This window comes from Dermochelys coriacea, chromosome 15 (assembly GCF_009764565.3).
Source record: "Dermochelys coriacea isolate rDerCor1 chromosome 15, rDerCor1.pri.v4, whole genome shotgun sequence".
NCBI classification, from domain to species: Eukaryota; Metazoa; Chordata; order Testudines; family Dermochelyidae; genus Dermochelys; species Dermochelys coriacea.
The window spans coordinates 5,846,530-5,863,456 of record NC_050082.1 but is presented as its reverse complement, the minus strand read 5'-3'; the positions used below and the strand labels follow the sequence as shown (position 1 = coordinate 5,863,456).

The 16,927-nt window shown below is 53.7% G+C and overlaps 1 protein-coding gene across 4 annotated transcripts; it reads left to right on the top strand.

Annotated features, from left to right (window-relative positions):
- Nucleotides 1-16,927, top strand: SLC8B1 (solute carrier family 8 member B1). 4 transcript variants are annotated; one of them, XM_043497807.1, is made up of 15 exons: nt 1-1,355; nt 5,488-5,640; nt 6,012-6,064; nt 6,791-6,848; nt 8,285-8,390; nt 8,973-9,140; nt 9,333-9,440; nt 9,554-9,616; nt 10,083-10,213; nt 11,106-11,247; nt 12,130-12,251; nt 12,612-12,765; nt 13,788-13,868; nt 15,291-15,355; nt 15,834-16,927. In XM_043497807.1, exons 1-15 carry the CDS (start codon nt 1,155-1,157, stop codon nt 16,029-16,031), a joined length of 1,803 nt encoding a protein of 600 aa, XP_043353742.1. In that variant the 5' UTR covers nt 1-1,154; the 3' UTR covers nt 16,032-16,927. The 4 variants fall into 4 exon arrangements, 3 of the variants coding, with proteins under 3 accessions (XP_043353742.1, XP_038229862.1, XP_043353743.1); XR_006275800.1 differs by lacking the exon at nt 15,291-15,355 and having other exon boundaries at nt 13,788-14,305; nt 15,834-15,966; XM_038373934.2 differs by having other exon boundaries at nt 15,291-15,977.

Sequence of the window (16,927 nt, the reverse complement as noted above, 5' to 3'; positions counted from 1 at the left end):
GGAAAGAGGCGGAGGGGGTGGCTGCCTGTTTGCTCGCTGGGAACGAGCCGCCCGGACACATATTAGCCGAGTCCAGCCGCCGCAGGCCGAGCACCGGCCCCTCGCAGGAAGCCCGCGTGCGGGGACTGAAAGCTCGCCCCGGGGAGCCGCCTCTGCGGGGGGAAGCGAAGCCCATTGCAGGGAGGGAGGCTCGCTCCTGTCCCGGGGGTTCGTATTTGCAAAGTTTATGGCCTGGCTTAAACGTGCCCGAGCTTCCCCGGGCCGGATGCCCTCCCCCGTGGCCGCGGCTCAGGCTCCAAAGCCAGTGAGCTCAGGGGTGGCCCGGTTCAGCTTTTGCAATATCCAAGTTTTATCCTGAAGTGGGGGCGACTTGGGTCGTGGATGGTTGAAACAACCGCCGGCCCCCCCCAGCCTTGTTTACTCCCCGGCGTGCTGAGGGTGGGATTTTGCAAGCCCTGGAAAGGAAGAAAATCCCATAGGCTTTGATGACACCTTTCAAGCTGGAAGGACCAGATTTTTCCCTGAGGCGTTCTGCAGCCAGTATATAAACACCCAGCCCGGCACCACTCCGCTGTATTGCACAGGTGCCGAAGCCCCAGTCGCTGCCAACTTCAAATGACAAGGAACAGGGCAGGGAAGCCAGGCGGTGACTCCGCCACCCCAGACCTGCAAAAGGATCGTGGTGCTGTCAGACAGGAGCCAGCCGCCTTTGCTGGCATGCTGTGGAAAGGACAGTGTTGGTTTGATGGTGAGGACATTCTGCCTGTTTTACTTCCACTGTAGTATTTTTAAAAAAAACAAAAAACTTCCCTGTCTTTGTTCATCTTTGGCTCTTGCATGGATTCTGAAAGTGGAGTTAAGGAGCTCTGCCTACGTTAGTTTCTTTGCCTTTTTTCTCTCCACAAGGAAAGCGGTGCATAAAAGAATCCCAGGCATTGCAGCTGTAAAAAACATTCATTAGCCCCTGTGTTACTTCTCTATTTCCATCAACGGCTGAAACATCTCAGCTTGCAAAATTTACCCAACAAACCGAGACACCCAAGGAAACACATGTTGGCGGCAACTGATCCAGGAAGAGAAGCTGAGGTGTCCTAATCCCAGGGACTGGCTTTAGGGTGAGAACGAGGTGCAGTGAACCCAGACACTGCATTGGGATGGCCCTGTGGCCTGTGAGTGGGAGGGCTTTCTGCATTCTGCGTGTGCTTTGGATGCTGAGCTGTGGTGCTGGTACTTCAGGAGCTGATGCTGGATCACCACGATCACGGGATGTTGGGAGCCGAATGCCCCCCCTATTGGAAATCAGGAGGGAGTCTGATGGCATCCAGGGTGCCCAGCACCAGGGCAGGCCTGTAGATGTAAGTATCTGAGTTGTTTGGGTACAGGGATAGTTCACATTGACAGAGCACTAGAAAAGTGTTAGAAAACTTCCTCAGGATGTTAAAGATCTGGGGCCAGATTCTCAGCTGGTGTAAATCAGCAGAGCCACATTGGCAGCAGCTGAGAATAACCTCTAATGCATGTATAATACATCCCTCCTTGTGGTACCTAATGTGTCTCCTCCAGAGGAGGGAATTGCCCCAGCAAAACATAGGGGTGGGACCATTATAGGTCTTCACTGGGTCTCTAAAACCTGACCTGTTTGTAAAGTGCTCTGAGATGTACGGATGGAAAGCACTAGCTAAGAGCTGGTGTTGTTATCCTGGTGCATCAGCCGTGCTGCACTTGGATTGCAGAGACCATGAGAGATTATCTGGAAGCAAGGGCAGCATTTGCAGTTCCAAGACAAACTGAGGAAAGACATTTGTGCCTGCACCTATCCAGAAGTTGTCATAGGCAAGTGAGCTGGCAGGATACTGACTGGGCACTGCATGTATCACATCTGTATTAATAAGAGAAGTGAAGTCAATGTTCATGCTTGTAAATAAATGAGTGATAGGATACAAGGGAAGGGTGAGTGACCTGCCCCTTCACACAGTCCCCCTGTAGAGAGGCCTGGAGGGAAGGAAAGCTCATTAACATATTTACCTGTCCTGCTTGATTCAGTCACTGTTTTTAGGCACTCCCTGCTGATTCACCATATTGATGTCAGACCCAGGGAGCAGCCAGCCAAGCAGAGGTTCCATTTACCGATTTGTTAGAGTGCGGTGTAATATTATGCCATTAAGGAGAGGACATGATTGAGACATGCTGCTGGGGAGCAATGCAATTGCTTCCCAACGGCACATTAATGCTTTGGCGTTAGCCATCATTGACCTGGTCATAGGAATACATCTCCATGAATTACAGTGTTATGAATTCCCCAAGCTGGCCAGTGCTGGGGCAGGTAGTCTAGGGCTCTAGGGGCTGTGTATCCAGCCCCTCCCTTGGCTGGACATTCCCTGCCTGCCCACTGGTCCAAGGCTAGCAGTTGCAGAAATTTGCAGATCCTGTTTTGTTTTGTTTTTTTAATGCTTGTTTGGCAAGCCAGGGTCTTTTGCCACAGTCTTTCCATGTGTTTTTTGTCAGGAAGTTGCTCTGAAACTGCTGATAATCGGAAGTGAGCGCTGTTCCTTCGTTATCGGGGGTGGGGGTAGCTAAAGTTACGACTAGCGTTCTGTCAAGCATGATTTTTCCAAATATGGAAAAGTCCACATGCATACTTGGATTGTCTTGAAAATTGCTGGCTCAGGGGAGATCCAGGGTAGCATTAGTAAAAGCAATTGTAAAGGCTGGGGTTACATGCTGCTTTTGGAGGGTATGGAGCATTAGTTTCTATATCTGGGGGTTCCTAGAACACCCACTGCTGTAATCTCTAGGGTGTTAAACATGGAAGGCAGATAGTAATCAAACTGATGGGATTAAAGTTTCTTATCTCAAGACAGAGCCAGGCCTGAGACAAATGCTTTATGCCACTGGAAAGCACAGATCCAAGTCTAGCTCTCCAGATTTGCAAGACCACTGCCCCTTTTAAACCGGTGCTATTGCAGGATGGCGTTCTGCAAACTCTTGGTCTTGCTGGCTGAGAACATGGCTAGAAACCCATCCATCGCCTTATGGCTGATGGCTCCTGATGGTTTTTGAAGATCCCCAGCAGAAACTGTCCTTGTGGAGCAGAGAGGGAGAGAGCTGTGCATTCATCCTGGCCTCTCTGATGAGGAAAGACTGGGAAAGGATGCCAGCAGCATCCACAGACTTATGGGAATTCCTAGGAGCTTGATCTCTTCCGCCAGTTACCTTGGGCTATCCAGTTTGATTCAGTTCATTAGCATCTAGCACTAGCTCAGGACTTACTGACTGTAGGCAGCCTTCCCTCCCCAGAGCAGCTTAACTCAGCAGCTGAAAACAAATCAGTGCAGTTCTTCCTTTGTGGCGATGGACATGAGGCGGAGTGGACTGGGCGTGTACTTTCTTTATTTTTCCCTACTTCCCCCTGCCATGACATTTTCATATCAAAGACACCAAGATTCATGCAGCTCTATAAAAGCCACAGAAGCTGGCTTACAGGGCCAAATGTAAGGTTTGAAACAATAAAACCAGGGGTTCAAAGCCCAGTGGGGCTGACCTCACTGCAGGGTGGCAAAGTGGATAGAGGGCTGTGACACGGGAGACCTGGATTCTGTTCTTGGCTCTGACCTGCTGGGTGACTTTGGGCAAGTCAGTTCCCATCTGTGTCTCAGGGCTTATGTACATTTGAAATGCTACAGCTGCAGCGCTTCTGTGTAGACATTCCCTGCCTAGAAGAGAGGGGTGCTCCGGTCGCTGTAGTTAATCCACCTCCACTGGAGGCGGTAACTAGGTCAATGAAAGAATTTTTCTGCCATCTGAACGCTGCTTACACCAACTGTTAGGTCAATGTAACTACGTCACTCAAGGATGTGAACCCCTTCTTCCCCCAAACGAGGGAGCTGGGTCGATCTAATTTTATAGTGGAGGCCAGCTGTCTGTTTCCCCATCTGTAAAGTGGGGATAAAGATACTAACCTTTGGGATCTACTGATGGGAGGAGCTAGGTAAGAGCGAAACAGATTGAATTGTCCCCAGGGTGGCTCCAGGACTGTAGCAGCAGACTGCCAGTGCAGACCCAGGCACCGTGGTGACTCACTTTTAGGCCTTCTGCCCCATTTTGACTGAACCAGGTGGCTTGGTTTCTGCCCTTACTCCTCAAAACTGCAGCAACCCTGTAACTTATGAATGAATCAAACCGATCTGTGACTGGCTGCTCCCCACACATGTGGGAATGCAGTCAGGCCAGGCAGTGCTGGGCCTGCCTAACCCCGCACATCAGCTGGGTGTTTCTGAGATGGGATCATATGATTAAGGATGCCGGAATTGTATTTAAATGGTGAATAAGGAGGCTGGGAGGTTAACGCCCCCGTCACCTTTATCTTTGTGCAGGAGTTTCTGGCTGGATGCAGGCTCTAAACACAGCTCTGCCTGGACTATCCTGTCTATGCTGAGGACTTTCTAACCCAGCAGTCTCTAGATGGCAGGGTGGTTAAAACACCAGGAGCCAGGCAGGCTGCACTCATGTCGCAATATCAAAGTTCTGGCTTCCCCTCAGTCGCTCATCATATCCCAAAGGGGCATTGCATGCTCCAGGATAGGCAAAAACACCCCAGCATTCCCTGTGTTCACACTCTCCACTGACGTGCGAAGAGCAGGGAGCATGCCCTGCCCTACCTGGTGCTGCCCAAAGGGCTGCCCCAGAGACACTCAGTGTGGTCTGGCTGGCACAACAGTCCTTCAGAGAGAGAGAGAGAGTGTGTAATGATCCCATGAGGCCAGTGCTGGAAGAATTTAAGAAATTCCTCTACCCAGAGGGGGGCATAGAGGGTGAAAAAGTCTCATCAGGACCAGTCTGCCCTAGAAATACCACGATGTGGGGGAACCTGACTGCAGCTCAGTTGCTCCCGTTGCCTAGTTACAGACCTGGTTCCTTTCTCTGGGGTATGTATGACCAACACCCACTCAGGGTGGTGCTCTGTCCCCCTACGGGGATTGTCTTTCCTTTCTGTGTGTGTACAGCGCCTAGCACAAGGGAGTCCTGATCTATGACTGGGACAGCTCCTAGGCACTACGATAATACAAATAATACATCATACCAGCAGCAGAAGCTCATGGGTTAAGATTCAGAGGTCCCAGGTTCACACTCCCCTGCCCTAGAAATCAAAGCACTTGACAAGAGAAGCCACTATCATTATCCCCAATTGACAGGTGGGGAAACTGAGGCACAGAAAGAGGAAGTGACTTGCTCAAAGACACCTAGCAGGTTAGAGTCAGAGCCAGGAATAGAACCCAGGTCTCCTGAGCCCACAAGCCAGTACCATGCCCACTAGGCCATGCTGCCTCTTAATGAGCATAATGCTACAGGGCAACCAACACCATCCTGCAGCCATTTGCCTACCAGCTCAGAGTGCCCAGCCTGCTTTTGAGGGTAGGCCTCAGCTGCACACTAGCTTTCCAGAGCGTGTGGCTGGCGCTTGACTCATGACTCCTCCTCTGTTGTCAGTGCTGGGAAGTGCGGAGCCAGAACAGCTCCGAGTGGTGCCACTTCATCCAGACCAACCCGGACTGCCAAATGGACAGTGGCTTCCTCAACTACCTGGATGGGATCTTCTGCGTCTTCCCCTCGGCGCTGCTGCCACTGGTGGTGACCTTATACGTACGGATCTTCACGCTGGGAGGAATGGAGAGGGGGAGGCCCTGCAGGGAGGGATTGAGGGAAGGTTGTGAAGGGAGATCTGGAGGGAGGAAGTGACTCACTGACTGGCAAGAAGGTGGCGAGTGTTACAGACAGGCAGGGCATTACACACCATGGTGCGACCTGCCCCCTCGTTCTATGGACACCCAGGGGTGAGCAGGAAGAGTCACAAGGAGATGCTGGGGGCTGGGTCCAGCTAAGTGTCGAACATTAGCAGCTTCTCCCTGCCCACCTTTTCTCCCGCTGCTGTTTTGGGGGATTATCCAGAAGTCCCTGGGTTTCATCTTTGCCCCTGTCCTGCCCTTTGCTAATTCGCCATTGGCTTATTGCAGGCGCTCTGGCTGCTGTATCTGTTCCTCATCCTCGGAGTGACAGCTGAGAAGTTGTGAGTAGCTGCTCGGCCAGGTTCCTCCCCTGAGAGGGAGTGGGGTGCTGTGGGCAGAGAACTCCCCCCCCCCCCCCCGCCTCATGCAGTCCAGACAGCTTCACTTCTCTGTCTAGCCAACATTAAGGCCCGAGCAGGGCTAGAAACTGACCCATTCTAGTAGCCAGCAGTGTGGTTACGCTCCCTGCAACCCCTATCTTGGACGCAGTAGTGGCAAGAGCTGCCTCAAACCCTCATTCCGCAGGCATGGCCCCCTTTGGTGCGCCTCTGTCTGCTTGAGAGAGGGATTTCAGATCCGTGCTCTGCTGGCAGTGTCTGACTCCTGCTCTCTCAACAGTCACCTACGGAGATGTGGGCCCTTAATCTAAGTCACAGCCCAAATGAGGTTGATGGGCTCTGTTGAGGACCCTCGGGCCTGTTGGTGTGCACTTAAGCTGCAAGGTGGCAATGCCAGGGGGTTGCAGGTTAGGACTGAGGGGCATTGACGGAGTGGGGAGTGGAGGGAGGCTGGTACTGGAGTAGTGGGGGGGGGGGAGTCTATGCATTGAGGTACAGGAGCTTTCCCCAGCACCTTGTTTATCCCTCACTGGCTGGAGCCAGGGTAACCAGCGCCTGCTGTCACAAGCCTTGGCATTTAGTCGCTGCTGAACGGACTGGATTGTCCCCAGGGTGGCTCTAGGACTTGTGAATCGTTCTATTATACCTGCGTTTGCCTTCTCTTTCCAGCTTTTGCCCCAACTTATCTGCAATCTCCACCAATCTGAGACTGGCCCACAACGTAGCAGTATCCTTCCGCTCACCCCTCTCCCAGGGGCACAGAGGCTAGGAGAACTGATCTTTCTGCGGGCTGGGGGGAGGGAAACCAGTGAGGACCAGCTTTAACCACAGAGCAACCGCAAGAATGTGGGGGGAAGTGCCTGAGAAAGTGAAACGTGCTGGGAACAAAGAGAGAGGGAGGTAGTGGGAGACCTGCCCTGGCTCTGCTGTGTTATGGGTGAGGGGGGCATTCGTGCCAGGGCTGTGCTGGAAGGGGCCACCTGGCCAAAGCCAAGAGCTGTTTGATAAATTTTCCAAGCCATGGAAATGATTGTTTGCAGGGAGCCCATTAGAACATTAACCTTTGTTACCTGGGCTAGCCAGCTACTAGCCCAAGGACTAACCTGTGAGCCAGGAGCTGGTATGTAAGAGTGGGTGGCCTCCAGGTGCAATGAAGTCTTTGCTGCTATTCACCATCCTGTGCAAAGAGTTCAGAGATCTACGGCTGAGAGATCGTAAGGAGGCAGGGGATTTGCAAAAGGCCTCAGTGCTGGTCTGACTCTAGCTCTGCTCCCTTTGAAGCCAGGGTTGAGTTTTGCCCCGGACTCCCATGGAAGCAGAGCTAGGGCAGCGGTTTCCAGACTCTCATGTAGAGCCAGGTCAGGGGTTGTGCAGCTCTGATCGCTGTGGCAGCATCACGCTGCAGTCCCCTGCACTTCTGTTGCAGCTTCCATCCAGAGACATGTTTCCCAAAGGAAGGCTGCAGTGTTATCCCCAGTTTACAGAAGGGGTAACGGAGGCACAGAAGGCACTTGCCCGGTGTCAGCCAGGGACAGCATGGGGAGTGTAACCTGGAGTTCCTAGTTCCCAGTCCAGTGTGCTGCACGCTTGACCAGACTACCTCCCTGCTGCGCCTCCCCCGTGGGCATTCCTCGGGAAAGGCCCGAATCGCTGGAACAGGCAGCAGAGCTGTCGTCAACACAACTCCCTGCGTGCCCGGGGCCTGCTTGTCTGCAGATGGTGGGAGCGAGGGAGGGGAATAAATTGGAGACAGTGAAGTGACAGCCCTTGCTGGCGTTATTTAGTCTGCAGAAAAGTGAGGGAGGATTGATGGCAGCTTTCAACTACCTGAAGGGAGGTTCTAAAGAGGATGGAGCTCGGCTGTTCTTAGTGATGGTAGATGACAGAACAAGAAATAATGGTCTCAAGTTGAAGGTGGGAGGTCTAGGTGGGATATTAGAAAACACTTTCACTAGGAGGGTGGTGAAGCACTGGAATGGGTCACCTAGGGAGGTGGTGGAATCTCCATCCTTAGAGGTTTTTAAGACCCAGCTTGACAAAGCCCTGGCTGGGATGATTTAGTTGGGGATTGGTCCTGCTTTGAACAGGGGGTTGGACTAGGTGACCTCCTGAGGTCTCTTCCAACTCTCATCTTCTATGACTCCTTGACGTTCTCATCTCCATGGTGTCACCTTCCTGGCCTTTGGGAATGGCGCACCTGATGTCTTCAGTGCTGTGGTGGCTTTCTCTGACCCCCGGACTGCTGGGCTGGCTATCGGCGCTCTCTTTGGTATGGAACAGCATCTCCCCCTCCCCAAGGACCCCCAGTCCCTTTCCATGCACATCTCCTCCCCACACTACCCATGGCTTAGCCTTCTTCCTGGGATATTTTCCTTGGGTCTGTTTCAGGCCCGATGGTTTCATAGCATTAGCCTACTACCTGGTACCTTTCTAACCAACTCTCCCTGGCCCTGAGCATCTCAGCATAGACTATCCTTACGTGTTGGGCATGGTGTCCCCACTTTTGTCTTGCCAGCCTCACTTTCTAGTATGCGGGGTGGCCTCGTGAGGTCATTTTTTGGTGCTGATGCAGGGTATGGCCAGCAGGAGGTGCTATAGGGTCAGAGTGCTTGTCAGCTCCTGACTCGGATACGTCTGGTCCCCCGAGGCAGCAGGAACTCCGCAGTGGCTTTGCAACCCAGTCCCTCCACCCTGGGCTTGATGCCAGGTGTGTTCCATTCTCCAGCTGCCCACACACAAACTTGCCAGTGCAGCAGGAGGTGGCCAGTGGTTCAGTGCCAGGGAGCCAGGTGGGAGGGGGTCTCCTGCCAGCTCGCCAGTGGTGCTGACTTCGCCCTGTTTGTGTTCACAGGCGCGGGCGTGTTTGTGACCACAGTGGTGGCCGGCGGGATCGCCCTGCTCAAGCCCTTCACGGTGGCCTCCAGGCCATTCCTCAGGGATGCTGTCTTCTACATGGTGGCCGTGTTCCTGACCTTCACAATGCTGTACTTCCGGAGGATCACCCTGGCGGGGGCGCTGAGTAAGTCACCGACCTGGAGCAGGCAGATCTGGGGGCAGGGAGCCCGTGGCCATCACCACCACCAGTAGGAGCGCTTTTGATGAGTGCAAGGGGGCAGCTGGTGGAGGGCGAGATCTCATAGCTGAGGGGGGCTGCATGGGCAGGGGAGATTGAAAGTGAAGCTATCTCCCCCCGCTCTCACCCTCTGGCCAGGCTACCTCGGGCTGTACCTCTTCTACGTTCTGACAGTTGTGATCTGCACCTGGATTCACAGGAGACAGCGTGGGGAAGGGTTGTCCCCTACTGGCTCTAGCCAGCCAGGTAAGGGAGCTGCCATGCAGGGGACTCATCAAGCCTCTTGGGTCCCCACAAACCACTCACGCTTTCGAGCTCCTTCAAACATACCCACCTCCCCATTCTCTCGTCTCCTCCAGAGCATATGTCCTACCCGGAAGATGAGGAGTCCCCCTCCTCCAGCGTTCACAGTGGGGAGTACGGTAGGTCTTTTCCTGGCTAGCTGGGGCTGCAGGGGCCAGCGGGGACATGCTCAGCATTGTCCACCTCCATTGTTATGAGTAGGCCAAGTGGGCCGTGAGCATCTGTGCGACTTCAGGGGCTCCCCGGCCAGCCATGCTTGTGATCCATCAGTGGGAAGTCTGGGGCTTGGTGAACAGGGAGAATTGATTGTCCTTGTGTGTCAGGCCAGAGCGGTCCCAAGCCAGAGCTAGGCTGAGGAATGAGCACCTACACCTGTGTCCTCAAAGGGGCTGAGCATGCACAGCTGAAAAAACGCACAACTCCCATTGGCAAACTTTGGGCAGAAGAAGAGACTCCCAGGGGAGCTGGTGCAGTCACAGACCCGGGTATGATATTGGGAGCAGCTCCAGCATAGTGCAGAGGGTCCCTGTAGTCTGTGAAGCTAAAGAAACCCAACTGAGTTCAGCCTTTGCGCCTCTCTTGCAGAGGAGGAATACCGGCCCCTGCTCCCCTCCGAGGAGGGGACACTACAGATCCTGACCAAGTCCATGAACCCTCTGGATCGCAGGAAGTGGAGGAGGAAATCCTGCTACTGGAGATTCCTCAAGGTTTTCAAGGTGCCTTGGTTGTAGCCCCTCATTACTCCTCTAGTGTGTGGGGCAGGAGGCTGGGCTTGGGGTGCAGTAGACATGGGACACCCAAGGAAGCAGAACATCCCTGCTGCTGACACAACAGGTCCCCTCTCTCGTTCTGCCAGCCCACTCCCAAGGTGGGTAGAGAATCATCCTAGGTCTCCTCCTTTCAGCACAGGGAGGGGACCAGCCTCTCAGAGTGCAGTTTGTGAAGGTTGGATGCTCGAGCAATCTGGCTGAGCTGTCAGGAGCCTGCTATGATGCATCCCCAGAGCAGCATCCCCTGTATCTGCTGGACACGAACATGGGGTTGCTAGTCCAGTAGACAAATCTCTCAAGAGCTGGCCTGGATGTGAACTGGGGATAGAAGTGAAAGGCTCCTGGCTCCCATCACTTCACCAGTCGCTTTCTAGGGCCTCACTCCCCATTCGCCGGCAAAGTATCTACGTCACTTGACAGGAGCCTGGCCAGGTCCCCCAGGGCTGCACTGAGCTCTTCAAACTACTCTTAGCTGAGAGAACTTCCAGGCAGGGGAAGGCCAAGTGCAGAAGTCGTGGCTCAAACAATGAAACTTAGGTACTTAAAGGGAGGCAGCCGAAATCCATGGTTGGGCACCTCTGTAAAATGGCCTGTTTTCAAAAAGGGAGGACCGTGAGAACAGGCCAGCACCAGGCTGGCAGGGATCTGCCTTTGAAAATGTTGGCCACTGTTTCTGTGGGGATCTGCTGGGGCCACATGAGCTTACCCCACAAACTTCTGGCTTTGGAGAGCAGGAGTTCTTTGAGGCTGGGGTCCACGTGGAGAAGGCTGCTCTCTAAAGCCCACCTGAAAGTTCAACCCCACGTAAGTTGCCTCCTTGGGGGTGGTCTTTTCCCAGATGCCAGTGGAGTTTGTGATGCTGCTCACGGTGCCTGTGGTGGATCCCGATCAGGAGGACCACAACTGGAAGAGACCTCTCAACTGCCTGCACCTGATCACCAGCCCTTTGGTCTGCATCCTCACATTGAAATCTGGAGCCTGTAAGAACCTAGCGTGCTCCCAGCAGTACCCCCGTGGCAGAGCCCTGGTCCCATGGGTGGGCATTCCACAGCTGTAGGTGGTGCAGCTCGCCTGGTTTTGCAGCTGAAATCAAAGGGAGCAAGCTCAGCAGCTGTACCACATGTCTGGGGCCAAGGCCGCTGGAATGATCTCTCAGGAAGTCTAGGCTGGGCTCACTTCCCTCTCATGGGGATGGGGTGGGCAGGAGAAAGATGGGTTAGATCAGTTACAGAATCTCTCGAGTCCCAGCTTCTGCCGGGTGCTGCTTGGTCTTTCTCGGCTCTGAGCTAGAGGAACTGAGCATTGTGCCAGGGGCTGCTAGGAGAGCAGAAGCTGTTTGCCGGGGAAGGGGGGGGGGAAATATCAAGATGAGGTTTTAACCCATGATGTCCCCAATCCAGTATAGTCGTGCATGTTTCTATCAGCACCATTCCGCCCACCACTACCAACCCACCCAGAAGTGGCTGCATTTTAGTGCTGGGGGAAATCCTCATCTGCTGTACAGCTGGTATATTTGGCTTTGCTGCAGCTGCTCTGATCACCCCCACCAATGCAGGAGGTGTCGGGGGAAGAGGTGGGGTGAGTGTGGAGTGCACTGAGTCCTCACCAGCAGAATTGCCCCTGGGGGACCAGAACAAGCTCTTAGGCTAATTTAACTTGTGGCTGGTCAGAATCCTTCGTACAAGTTCAGAGGCTTGGAGCCCCTGGGCAGTCTGTCCTTGAGCTGAGCTGAGGACTGAGACTCGCTTTCTTCCATGGGTACTCGGTGGGTCCCGCCCTGGTCTCTGGGGGACAGTTGGCTTTCCCAGCACTGGGACGTGCTGATCCTCACCATGGCTTTCTCTCTCCCCACTCCCGTGCAGATGGGCTGTATAAAATCCAGGGAGTCTTCCCAGTCTGGGGCCTGGGACTCCTGATTGGTGCTTTCCTGGCTGCTACTGTCTTCTGCACTACAAAGAATGAGGAACCGCCCAAGTATCACTGTGTAAGGACCCCTGGCATCACAGCCTCCATCTGCCCGTCATCTCCGTGGCTGCAGGGACACTGGCCCCCATCTGCCCCTCTCCGCCCAGCCCATGTCTGGGAAGAGCCACAGGCTGAGTGCCAGGAGCTGTGCTCGTGCTGGGGCTGCTGGTGGAGAAAGCCAGGCTGGGACTGGACCCCAGACCGACTGCACGTCAGTACTAGCTGGTGAACTGCTCCATTGAGAGGGAGGGAGGGAGCCAGGCTATTCCCCAGCACTGGGGTGAGGAGGGCATTACAGAGTTGCCCCGGAGGCTCTTCCACACACCCTGGAGGCACTGATCTCACACTGTGGCCCTGCTCGCTCTCTGTCTCCTGGCAGGTGTTCGCCTTCCTGGGTTTCTTGGCCAGTGCTCTGTGGATTAACGCAGTCGCCACAGAGGTGGTCAATGTCCTGCGGACCTTAGGTGTGGTCTTCCAGCTGAGCAACACCGTGCTGGGCCTGACGCTGCTGGCCTGGGGGAACAGCATTGGCGGTGAGTGGATCCACATGCGCGGCAGAGAGGGGGATTTCCCAGCGCAGGCTGACTGGTCCTGGCCAGGATTTGCTGGCTCTGGAGCCAGGAGCAGGCCAAGCAGCAGGAACTTTAATCTGGGTCCGACCTGTAGTCGGCTGTGTCCAAACCCCAGTGCAGCGACCTTGGCAGCATGCCCCGTTCTCCAGCAAGAGGACATGGTGGGTTAAGCCTGGAATTCATGCCTCCCAGTGGCAATATTTTTGTGGCTTCCATTGCCACTGTTACACCAAGAGCAGCCGCCAGCTGATTTGCACACACGTGGCGTCCCCTTTAGCCCTGCCCCCTGCAGCCTAGCTCCAGTTCAGGAGGAGAGGGGTCACTTGTGTTTAAGGTAGGAAGGCTTCATCACCACAGTCCCCACTCTAGGGTTACTCCTGCCCTTTCAATCTTGTTTAACCACAGCTGTAGCATGCGACCGGTTCCCCGTAGTGCATATCGTGCTGCAGGGTATGAAGGCTGCCATGTACTGGGGGATCCAGGACTTTGCCATTGTATTGATCTCGCTGCTCTTGATGGCGGTAGCTACATGGTGGCATTTCCAGCAGGAGGTTATGGCAGGGAAGCAGCTTTCAGTGCTGCAGATCACTTAGGAGTTGTTAGCTTGTGTCCTCTGCTTGTCTCCACGGAGATGCTAGGCCTTCATTCCCAGCAGGCTGAGTCAATTCAGGTATGAGAGTCAGGGTTTGCTGGTGCAACCTGCATCTAAACCAGGAGGTGAGGGCTTCATCTCCCCCAGGACTTTGCCAATGCATGTTTGGATATACACCCACCTCTGTGTAGCGTGGCTGGGAAGTGCATAACTGAGGAGGGTCAGTCCTTAACTACAAAAGCATCCATGCCACATTCAAATCCCATTGAGGGACACCTCAGGAGAAGCCCACCTCTAGAGATTGAGCCTTCCTCGCGCTGGGTCTCGTGAGCTTAGAGATTGCCATCTGCAACACTGGGGCATGCAGACAATGTTCGTTCTTCCTTTGCAGACACTTTCTCGGACCTCACCATGGCAAGGCATGGATACCCCCGCATGGCCTTCTCCGCTTGCTTTGGGGGCATCATCTTCAGTATCCTTTCAAGCTTGAGCTCCTTTGGGCAATTGCTAAATCAGGCAGAATGGCCTAGTGGATAGAGCTCTGGACTGGGCCTCAGGAATCCTGGGTTCTGTCCACAGCTCTGTCACTGATCTGCTGGGTGACTTTGGGCAAGTCTCTGAGCCTTTATTTCCCCATCTGTAAAACAGGGATAACAATACTGACCTCCTTTGCAAAGCTCTTTGAGAGTTGATAAAAGCTAGGTGTTATTAAACTTGTACCCAGGGATTTTCGTCTGCATAACAGTTTACAATTCCCTGTTTCTTTTCCATCTAGCTGTGTAGCTACAGGGGTCAGGATCACGGACTGGTGCAGACCCCACACTCATCTCCTAGGAGTTTGTAGCTCTGCATGCTGACATGTATAGAAGTCCCACGCAACTGCACTTGGTCCAGGACACCTCACAGGAGGTGTGATTATGGGTAGGATGGCTGGATGCACAAGCTTTGTTTCCAGTGAAGACTAGGTTAGGAAGGAGCCTTAGGGATGTATGATTGAGGCATGTTGGCAGAACTGTGCCAAGGAAACTTACATGGACTCTGCCTAGTGTTAGCATGGGCTTAGCTTTGATTTTTAGTGCAATGACCCACCTGCCATCCCTGCCCAACAGTCACAAACCGAGCCAATCGTAAATCACAGATTAAGTTGGATTTAGAACTTCAGGTTTTCACGCAGACTGTTAACCCTCGCAGTACCCATGGCCAGTAGGCAGCAGTGGACATACTGCAGAGATGGAAAAACGGAGTGGGGAGAGAGAGAGAGAGAGAGGACACAGACTTGGCCCAAGCCACATGGAAAATTAGTGTCAGGGGCAGGATTAGACCCTCAGGAGTTCCTGGCACCCAGACCCTAGGCTTCCCCAGTTTATGGGTCTACACACTGCTTCCCCTAGCTGTGCTGAAAGGTACACATTCAGCATCTGCTTTTGTTGGCAGCCTTCCATGAGACAGCCCCCTCTGATCAGGGATTCCGGTTAGGAAAGGAAAACCCAGGCTCAGCAGAGCCCATTTGCCCAGTAGAGGAACTTGTGCACCCCAGGAGGAGCCATCCGGACCCAGCACTAGAGATGCCCTTTTTACTCCTACCTGAGAGATGAACTGAGCAGTTGTAGGGTCCCCCATCATTGTAACAGCTGAGAGCTGGGGTGCAGCCAGCCTGTAGCCAGGCCTCTGAGCCATTTGCAGGCCCTGGACTGTAAGACTCTGTGGGGAAATGAGCCCTTTCTCCAGGGAATCAGTGTGGACAGGGCTCAGCTGTCTTTTTCCTTCCCTCCTTTGCCAGGTTAGACTGGTCAGGCCCATTTCTCACCAGACAATCCAGCTGTTTGTGGGCCCACTTTTGCCCCCTAGCATATAGTTCCATTTCCTGCGGGGTTTCCCCTGAGCCTAGCCACAGACATGCTGGTGGGAGTGGGACTGGGCTGTGTGCTGCAGATGACAAGCGGCCATCTGGTGGTACAGGTAGGGCTGGCTCTCATTGACTCCGAGCTCCCCTGTGTGCCGGGAGTGGGCTTGCCTTGTTTCTCCTCTCCTGCTCGGATGCACTGGCTTCACACAACCAGTGTCCATGCTACAGCTTTGGCTACCATGGTGGGAAATGGTCACGCTGAATTTTCCCGTGTAGCCGTACACTGGGGTGAACACCCATTGCTTTATGGGGGAGCTGTGGGTGCAGACACAGCTGAGAGAGGAGGGAGAGACCATTTCCACATTTAGAGTCAGAGCGGCGGGCCCTTCATTGGAGACTAGGATTATCCTGGCCCTTAGGATTTACTTCGGGAACCCCTGTTCTTGGAGTCTCATGAGGGCACCTATTTCTGGTGGGCGGCTCCTGGCTGTACAAGGTTATCTGGTGGTATAGAAACCCAGAGTGCTAATGCAGTGGCCCCTGAAGTAACCATGTGGCACTAAAAATTAACTTTTGCCTTTCCCTTCTCAGCTGGAGCTGGATGGTCTTCTGGTCTGGATTCTGGCTGGAGCACTGGGGCTGAGCCTGGTGTTTTCCTTCATATTAGTGCCAGCTCAGTGCTTCCAGCTGGGCCGAGGGTACGGTGTCTGCCTCCTCCTCTACTACGTGGCCTTCCTCACGGTAGCTTTGCTGACAGAGTTCAAGGTGATCCGGCTCACCACCCTCTGACAGCATCGCTGTGAGACGCCATCTTGTCTCTTAGCACATCTGGCAAGAATGGTGGGAGCGAGTTGATGAGCCTGCAGGGCTTGGACCAACCTGCTGATTTTGAAGGGGCAAGAGGTGATGGTGCGACGGCCAGATGCAGGCAAGCAACTGGCTTGAGACTTTACACATTCGCTGGCTGAGCCAGTTCTATTCCCAGTGAATCACTGAAGGACATGCCACTGGTAGGTGAGGGAGACTGAGCTCCCTTCCTGGTGAGTACACCTCTGGAAACGTGGCCATTTCTCTACTCTGAAGGCATTAGGACAATTGGAACTTCCCACCTGGAGGGCGCGTGCTTTGGATCCTGTACGCTAAAGTTCCCGTGACCCTGCCGCCCCAGGAAAGGAAACTGGTGTGGCAGGAGTTGAGGTTACATTGCTGCTTGGTTTATACAGCCTCTAGCCCAGGGGCTACCCAGCCAAATGAGAGCTCAATCCAGGGCTGCCAGGACATTGTTTCTGGAACTCCACTGCCAGTCTTAACTTCCAATTGATTTTTTTAAGGAAAGGGATTATTTAGATTTAGAATGGGGGGGGGTGTTAAAGAAAGATGGTTTTCAAAGGAAGGCTTTGCATTTTAAATGGGGATCAGTTTAAATCCCTGCTGCCTTAAGGAGCATTTTGCAGCTGCACAGAAAGGGAGGTTATGGGCAGGTTTTTTAGCCTCCCCCCCAGGACAAGTGATCATTGTTCATGGCACAATAAAGTGACTTTGAGAAATGACTGTTTCAGTGCAGCTTTGAAAGACTTCTCAGTGCTCCAGTGGCTTCGAGATGTACCCTTTTAGCCTCTGGAAACCTAGGTTAGGCTCAGATGCTTTATGGAAGGGTTACAAAATAAAACATTCAGTGGTCTCTG